We start from the raw sequence: 8824 nt of genomic DNA, 5'->3' as shown, positions 1-8824 counted from the left end.
ATGCTAGAACAGCAAACTATGAAGAGCAGTCATATTTAGTTGTGTACAATCTAATTTCACAGAAGAGACAGAGATTAAACCCCCTTTTAATTCAGATACCTTTAAAACCAACACACAGCAATAGATAGAGGCTATCCTGAGAAAACATACCAACCACATTATCTTCCAAGAGTCAATCAAAGCTCAGTTTTGGAAGTAGTAAAATATTTTTCTTGTATTTTTTTTTTCTGTAAGTCAAAGTAGTTTGTTTTTTCTAAAAAAAGTGACGACAAAATGAAAACAGTTAATTCTAACTAGATCAATGAATGCTGCTTTTCTACAAGCTAAACTATTGCCTTTAAGTAAATAGGGTTTCACATGATCCTTTGTTTTTTTTTTTCCTTGCTAAACTACAGGTGCAATCCTGAGAAGAGCAGAGAAGTTACTGAAGTCAGTAGGAGTTGTACTGCACCAAAGAACAAGCCCTTTTTGTGAGTCTGTGGGTTTTCAGTCACACACTGCTGTGCTGATGGAACTGATACCAGCAGAGAATTTTGACATTGGCCTTAACAGAAGCCAGATGGAAGGCTCTAGGTGAGAGCAACATACTCTGAATCCAGTTCCTTCACCAGAGTAAACAAAGAAACACCTTTTCCCACTTTTAGTGCGGAATAAACCTCTCTACCTTACTTAGAGAAGTTGGGAGAAGAAATTGCTGCAGAGGAAATGCTGATAAAAATGCTACACTGCCAATTCAAATGAACTATTTCCTGGGGACAGGCAGATAGGAAATCATGGCCATAAGCTTTAAAAGGCCTACAGATTTACTTGTTGGCAATCTCAGAGTAGGATGGTTTTCTTGAGATACAGAATTAATGAAAGAATCCAGTAAACAGAACAACTAAGAGGTCATTGGTTATTTTATTTGCTACTGTGCCTTTCATTAACTGGAAAATCTCAAAGCTTAGACTGCAATGCACTAGGACTATGAAGCAGCTTGTTCAAAGAGGCAAATGAGAGGGAGATCATATTGCATAATGGTTCATGATTAGGAAAGAAGAAAGATAGACAAATCCTATTTGCTTTGTAAGTTCTGTTTGTTTGATGGGGGTGGTTGTTCTATCCGGAATTTAAAGCCAGAAGTTGGGCGAATTATCTGGGGGAAAAACCCCACAAACCCAAACCATTTCTGTTAGATACTCCATTAGATGTGGAGATAATTTAAATTACTTATTCCAAAGTCAGAGTTGACCATTCCAGATAAAACAACAGTGCAGCAACCACCTTGTGCAGCTTGCAGTTTCTCTTTGCCATGTTGAAGGTAACCAGGGCCTATTTGATCACATCCCTGAGGTAGTAGCCTTGGAACTTGTGAATTTGACATTTAGTAACTGAAACAATCTACAGATTTGGAACACTGGCTGCCCTTTGTCTTTTTCAGCTAATCTATTGTACATATAGAGACTGTGATGGTAAGTTTTACAGTTCAGAGCATTCAACGTCCTAAAGAAAAAAAGAATCCTATTATGCTTTTCTTTTTTTGCCTCTTAATAATTTTCAAGTCAAGCTTGGCCTGAATGAGAGAGAACTGATAACTCAGTTAAGCCACTCTTAACTGGATAGTTCTGTTCTTTACTGTTTATTTAGGATCCTCTCAAAAGAGTCAGAATGCAGTAATAAGGACAAGTATTCACTGGGTTACAGAACTGTGTCTGCTGGAGGTTCTAATCTAAATAATAACAACTGTACCTGTGGGTTTGTTTTCTTTTTTTGACATAGGCTGGATCCTGGAAAATCAGCAAGTAGATTTTTCTCCCTATCACTCAGAGCATTACATGGTGATGATATAGTGAAAATACTCCCCAGACTGCTTCAATGGGCACGTTTCCATCATCCACAACCAGATATGGATATTTGGATTCCAAAGCAGGTTTTTCCAAAACCTTATTTTTCAGATTCTAGATACAAGGTCAGCTCTGTACAGTCAAGGCCCCAGAACACAGAGAGTAGATTTCTCTTTGATTTGTGAGTTCTCAGTCCCAGGGTTTTGGCTTACCTACCATGTTCAACACACATGCTGCTGCTGCTGCTGCTTCACAGTTCTTTGAATTGAATTCTTGGTAATGAAGATGTTTTAGTATAATATTATGGTTTATTCTCAAATTTTAACAGTTCATCTACTCATGTATCAAGAACATGTACAGGAGGTTTTGTGATGGGGTCAGTGAATATAATGAGCTCCTCAAGGAAACCATTTATGGTTCTGAAGTTTAAAAGAATGACAAAATATGCTATCTCATGCTGCTTTGAAAATATTTGATAGGAGTTTTGATTTGCAAGTCCTTTATGCCTAGCTCTGCTCATGTGCATGGTCCCATTTCAAATCAGCCTCCTTATATGAGATGAGCTGCAGAAACACAGAAGTGTTTACAGACTCGGGGGTTTCTGAGCATGGCACAGCACACAGATCATTACTGATACATATGTGCAGTTAACTACCAGCCAAAGTGCTCAGATAGTTTGATAGAGGTCAAAAGTTTGGACAGGAATAGAGTAGAACACATGTGAAAACTTCAAATTACTTTGAGACTGATATTTCTAACTTTTTTTTTTTCCCCATGTCTTCAGTGTCAGAACTTGCATTTTTTATTCCAGTTTAATTATACAGGAATGAAAAGTCAGATAATATGCTAAACCTTTGCAGAAGAGAGAGGTACCTGGGAAATCTCTTTTAGTAAATAAAGGTAAGAGCTACTCATGTAGGATATCTAAAGGAACACACGCAAAAATAGATTTTACTGAACTGACATTACATTATTTCACAAATAAAATATGGAAATATATTTTAACTCATCCATTTTTCAACCTTACATTTCTCATCATATTTCTTAGTTTTCCTCTCTAAAATGCAGGACATTTTTTTCTGCTATATGCTGGCATATCCTTCCTCATACTCCCTTTACAATTTCCCTTATTTTAACCTCCAAATTGTCTATAAATGGCTACTTAAAAGAAAATAATTTATATACTGCCTAAATATCTTTGGTGACTTAGCAGAGGAACTCAAACTTTTTATAGCATGGACTACATCTTTCTATAATAATAGTTATTGTAATCATAATGCCTCCTCTGTGTGACCACTGATTTCTACAGTAATGAGTTGTTCTCTGCAAGAGAACCAGTAGGAAGGGGTTGGGTAAGGTGGCAGCAGAAGGGTAATCAGCTTTCTGTAAGCCTGTTTGAAAATGTTTTTTTCTGCCAGGGGAGGAAATGAGAGGCTGTCCCTTTGCAGATAACAAGCCAAGGAAGTTTGGGAAGAGCAACACACATACTGTGGATGCCATCAGAAGTTTTAAAAGGCAGTGGAGCAGATCAACCCCATTATTGTTACCGGTAATAGGTAATTATTTTGTAGGTTTGAAAAACCTGGGACATGATGATATACTTTATATTTACAACTCTTTATGTACATATAGACAAGTGTTTTATAACCATAAGGTGTTCAGCTTCTCCAGGTTCATAATCTGAGGAGCTGTATACACCCATCTCACTCGTGGATGAGCACGGTGCACTGCTCAACACAGCACTTGATGGCAGAGGAAATGTGTGAACTGTAAGCACCTGCAACTCTTTTGGTTTTTGTTAGAGCTCCTTGGCACAATATGGACAGTTCTTCCCCATTTTACTTTACTGTGGGCTCTACGGATTTTTTTTCCTTTTCAGTACTGATTCATTTGTCTCCCCAGGAGATTTCAAGACCATATTGTCCTGCTAAGAGTTAGCCCAGCCCAACATGTCTTTCCCTCACTCTAAAAAAAAAAAGAGTACTATTATAAAAAAGAAAAAAAAACTCTTACCTTTGCCATGTATTCAAGAAAGATGAGTTACAAGGGTATTCTGGAAGCAAACTCTTGAGCAGAACACAGTGCTCTTCACCCACGTGCCAATGCCACGGCTCTATCTGCATCCTTTCCCTGGGAGATGCAATGGAAGACAGGCTTTTTGTGTGCCCCTGACTAAAGATGTGCTGGGCTGCAGCCAAAGCGACCCTGTGTGAGCCAGTCCCACGGGCTCGCTCTGACATGGGCACTGCTCGGGTTAATTGAGTCTCACTGGGCCCCCTCAGAGTCCCAGCTACCCCACGCTGGCAATCTCAACTGCACCTGCAGAAAGGGTGCCTCTGTGTTACTTATGACCCACCTTTGCATCCTGTAGGAATCTGAACTGAAAAAGAAATTATTGAAGCCCAGTGTGAGGCTCATTATGTTAGAAAAAATGGCAAACAGATAGTCAGTCTTAAATGATGTAAAAATCCAAGTATTGCAGTCTATGAGTTCTGTGTCAGAATAATCCAGCTAACACCTGACACAATTTTGGAGAAGAATGTTTGTCCAGAGCAACTAATTTATTTGAATTTATTGTTGAGTGCACTGATTGCAATTAAAGGATTGCCTTATGCTGAAAATTCCTGGCTGATGTCCTAAAGCATAGCATGTGTCTAAGCTTTTATTGGACAGACACATTGGATTTATGTTCCTAGGAAACTTTTGTTTAAAAAAAAATTAAGTTACATCACCCAATTCTCTTTCACCTCATGGCTTCTCAGTAATTTCAGTGTGGAAACACCTCATGAGTAAAGCCTACTAAACCTTCTGCTGGGATTTGTTCAATGTTACCATTAGCATTATGAACAAGATCCTCTCTTTTTCCCAGGTTCGGCATAAGGACTGGATACAATTAAGGCATGAGATTCATCTGCCTGAGCACAGATGCCTGGATATGAGCTATCACTGAATGCACAGAAACAGGTGCTTCTTTAGCACAATTTGTCTAACCCAGAAGTAAACCATTCTATTTCTAGGTAGATAAATAATAGATACAATTTTCAGATGACTCACATCTTACATGAGCCCGCTTCACTGACTGAAAGGGAGCCTCAGGTGACCAGCTCAGATGTGGACCTCCAAAACGAGGTCAGAAGAATTCCTTCCAGCGGCTCTCAGGGCTCTGACTGACCAGAGGGGGTAGGAAGGCTGACTGACACGGTTCCCAGGCCAGAGGAGCACCCCACTTGGCTGCAGGTGGATCTCCAGGCTGGTTGTCAGCCAGCTTTGGCAGCACTGGGATTGGCACACCATGGCAAGGGGTGGGATGCCCTGGTGCTGCTCAGCAGGCAAGGCCCTCACTTGAGCTGTCCTGGAGGCTCCAGGCATACACGAGTATCACTGCCTGCTCAGAGTGCCAACAGATGATTCTATTCTGGATCAATTAAATCAGAGCTGGGAGAAGAATCGACACATGAATGTTACTTATAAAAACTTACAGTTATGTCTTTACTATGCCCACATTGTAATGCCATTTTGTTTTGGTTGCTTGCATATCACACACACTTTATTTTGTGAACTTTCAATGACTACTTTTAGTCATGAAGCACTCAGTAACGTGGGCCAGATTCTCAGAAACAGCCTATTAAATTTGCTTCAATTTGTCATATTTAAACTCCAGCTGCATCCTGCAATATGCAGGATAATTAGAGCTAATTTTCACCTGAAGAAAGTATCCACTGTAACAAAGAAAGTTACTCTAATTTCACATATACATTTGTGGCCTGCACAGAATTAAGCTCACATTTGAAAAATAACACCTGTTAGTTTTTTTGTTTAAATTAGAAAATAGGAAAGGAACCCCAAAGCAAGAGTAGACTTGCAATCAGCACAAGAGCAAATAAAATATTTCCAAAATGAGGAAAATGTAAATTTGATCAAGATAACTATTATAAAAGTGTCACACTGCACCACAAAACCAACAGAAAAACAAACTGTATAAACCCACAAAATCCTGGATTTACAATGTTATTAATAAATGTCCTCACTCAGAGAATCTCTTGTTCTTTCCTTTCTGGTTACCCAAACTCTGGTTTATATAAAAAATATATCTGATTATTAAATGTTTTAATACTGTTATTTTTTTCTATTGAAAATATATTTTCAGTAGTGTGATACATTTAGAAATATATTTTCATGAAATATATCCAGGTTGTGTGGATGTAACAATGTCATTCTGCCAATCCTCCCTTCCAGGAATGAAAAACCTTGCAAAAGACAATGTAAAAGTGCACAGACATGGTTTGGATCAGTTGTGGATGGTTCTGAAACCCCATTACCAGAGAGCAGCCCTGTGTCTCCTCAGTAAGGTATTTAACTGTGGGAGAGGCTTCTTCCTCTGTGTCCCATTGCTGGCCCATGGAAGCAATGACAAGCAAAACAGATAATTAAGTGATAAAGGAAAATTAGCTTTCAGATTACTCTGGGCTTCGGATAAATATGATTTTCTTTCCATAAGAGAGAGGACCTTCACCAAAAAAATTATTCAGATGTGGAAGTGGGGTGGAATTTTTCAAGTGACAGTCACAGAAGAGAACAGATTTTTTTTTTTCCCTCCCACTACAGACCTGTGTTCCTGCAAACACTCGTGCTTGTGCAGTCCTCCTGAGTCCGGGGGGACTGCCCATGCTGGTAAAATTACCTTTGCAGCTAGAACAGGACTGGAGCTGCTCTGCTTTAAACAAGCTCATCCAAATGGCATTGGAGAAAATCCTGGTGAATCTTGATCTTTATGAAACTTGTTCCTCAGTTAAATCTGCCTCTTTTTTTAATGAAAGAAAGGAAAGTTTACTTAGTGTGCTATCTCTATCTCTTGTAAATTATGCAGTTATTCCAACATAAATGACAACAGTGAACCAGGCCTAGCGTGTCTTACTCTCTGATCTGGTTGGAAGCATTCTCTTTTCTGAGTTACTTTCTGGTTTTTGTTCTTTGCCACTGGTACACAATGGCAGCCTTTTCCAAGAGTTAGGAAATACATTTACAAGCTGCAAACGAAGCAGTAAATATCGTTATGATTACATAAAGTAGTTAGCTCATTTTGATATACACACATATTATACTGATTACCCAAGATGCACGTTTCAACAGAGGAGTTGTAAGGCTCGAGTATACTGGAATGCCACAGAACTCAAAAATATCCTCCAAAGCACGTATAAATCAACAACAGCACCTGCAGCCAGGTTACATGTGACATGCAGAGAGGATCTGTGTGTGGTTTCACGGCACACACACATGCGGTGTTCCCCGTTCCCAGCAGTGCACATCCCATGCAGGAATTTGGAAGGGTAGCCCAGCACGTCCGTGGGAGTTGTCTGAATAAAACATGAAAGCTGGAAGTCTTAAGAGAGGTACAAATATCATGTTAGGCCTTTGCAGACGTTTTCTTGCATGTAAATATGGCTATTGAAGGGTTCTAAAGGTAATTATCATGGATGTCCTTTAGATATCTGTGCTAAATGAAGATCCAGCCTGGAGTGACCAGAGCTCCGTGTCAGCACAATCTGCTCTCTCACTTCTAAAAGCAGCCAGAAGCAGAGTCAAGGCAACGTTCCTACACTGCTGTCCTGCATCTCCTTTCCTGCCCAGGAACAAGATCACTGAATAACCACATCACCCCACTGGTGGCTGGCCCTCTAAGGTCTGCTGCTGCTGGTGGCAATTGTGCCAAGCCCGAGCAGCAGAGACCTGCCTTTCTGGAACAGAAAGCTTTCTGAAGTCGATGTGGCCACAATACAACTGACAGCCGTGTTTTACCTGTGGTCATGGAAACGTCACAATCAGTTTTCCGGTGAATATTTGCCATGTAGTGGGAGCAAACACTGAGTATTACATTAAAAAAACCCCAAACAACAAAGGATGGTGAGGAATCCCAGGGATGAACAAGGTTTCCAACCTAATCTAAATTTAAAGCATAAAAAGTGTCGAGTGCTGAAGTAATTAAAAATCAAGGACCTTCCTTAAGATTCCAAACAGATTACTCTCATCATCCTTCCAATTATTCACACAATGAAAACTCACTACATAAAATCATCAGTCCTTTCTGCAAACAACAGTAATATTTTGAGGCACCATCTTACCAGCTTTCAAACTATTATAAAGTAATATAATGATAGGACCCATACATTTGGATTTAATTAAGAGATAAAATAAATATTTATGTTAAACTTCTTTTTGATTGCACATTTGGTATTGGAAGTTACATGGTCACAGAACATGAAAGAAGTCAAATACTTTTTTGATCTACCAGCAAACTCTAAATACATCGATAAAGATGCCACACCAGGCCAAATAGATTATTACTTTCAAGTGAGTTCATGAAAGTTTCCCAAATACTGTTATACAAAGTTACACATCCATGCTGAGTTACTCATCAATGTGTAGCAAGAGTCCTGCAGTAGGCCAGGGTTTTCTTGGCTGATAACTGGTGGAGGAGCTGTGCGGTGTGATTAAAAACTCCGGTTTGGAAGCATTACCATCGAAGTACTCATGTAGTCTGAACAGGAGGCTGCAGTCCTCGGAGTTGGGAAGAGCAGAAGGAAAGAATGAGAATATTTTTCCCTTTTAGAAATGCTGAGGCACAAAACACAGTTGGTTCTAGTACTTTCATACATGGAATCCTTTCTCCTGTATGTGCATCATGTGTAACCGCAAAGTCTGTAAACTGCTGACTATTCGTCTCTGGTGTCCAATGAGTGCAACTCCAATTCTTCTAAGGTCACTGCAAGACAGAAAGTTTAATCTGGGATGCAAGTATTAGTAAAGCCTGTTGTACACAAAAGAATACAAATATATGATGAGCTGCTCTTTTTTTACCTTCCTGACTGGGTCATATAAGAAAGCTGCAAATGTTCAAGTTTTCTGCACCTGCCAATTTCAGTTTTTCAAAGACAGTCATTGAAGAGAAAGGATCTAATAAAAAAAGTGCAGTTAAAACACTGGAGCTTTTGTGATAGTAATCA

The 8824-nt window shown here is 39.4% G+C and overlaps 1 protein-coding gene across 1 annotated transcript in view; it reads right to left on the bottom strand.

Annotated features, from left to right (window-relative positions):
• Nucleotides 1-7994: 7994 nt before the first annotated feature.
• Nucleotides 7995-8824, bottom strand: part of EPHA6 (EPH receptor A6) — a gene marked incomplete at its 5' end in the record, with an annotated part of 113537 nt that continues 112707 nt past the window's right edge. The window contains one exon of the mRNA XM_027908080.1: nt 7995-8583. Coding sequence (XP_027763881.1) covers nt 8469-8583 — 115 coding nt within the window. The remainder of the gene's footprint in view (nt 8584-8824) is intronic.

Source organism: Empidonax traillii, unplaced genomic scaffold (assembly GCF_003031625.1).
Source record: "Empidonax traillii isolate 1590-97213 ecotype Southwest subspecies unplaced genomic scaffold, ASM303162v1 scaffold1608:size196868, whole genome shotgun sequence".
Taxonomy (NCBI): domain Eukaryota; kingdom Metazoa; phylum Chordata; class Aves; order Passeriformes; family Tyrannidae; genus Empidonax; species Empidonax traillii.
This window is presented reverse-complemented; position numbering and strand designations above follow the sequence as displayed.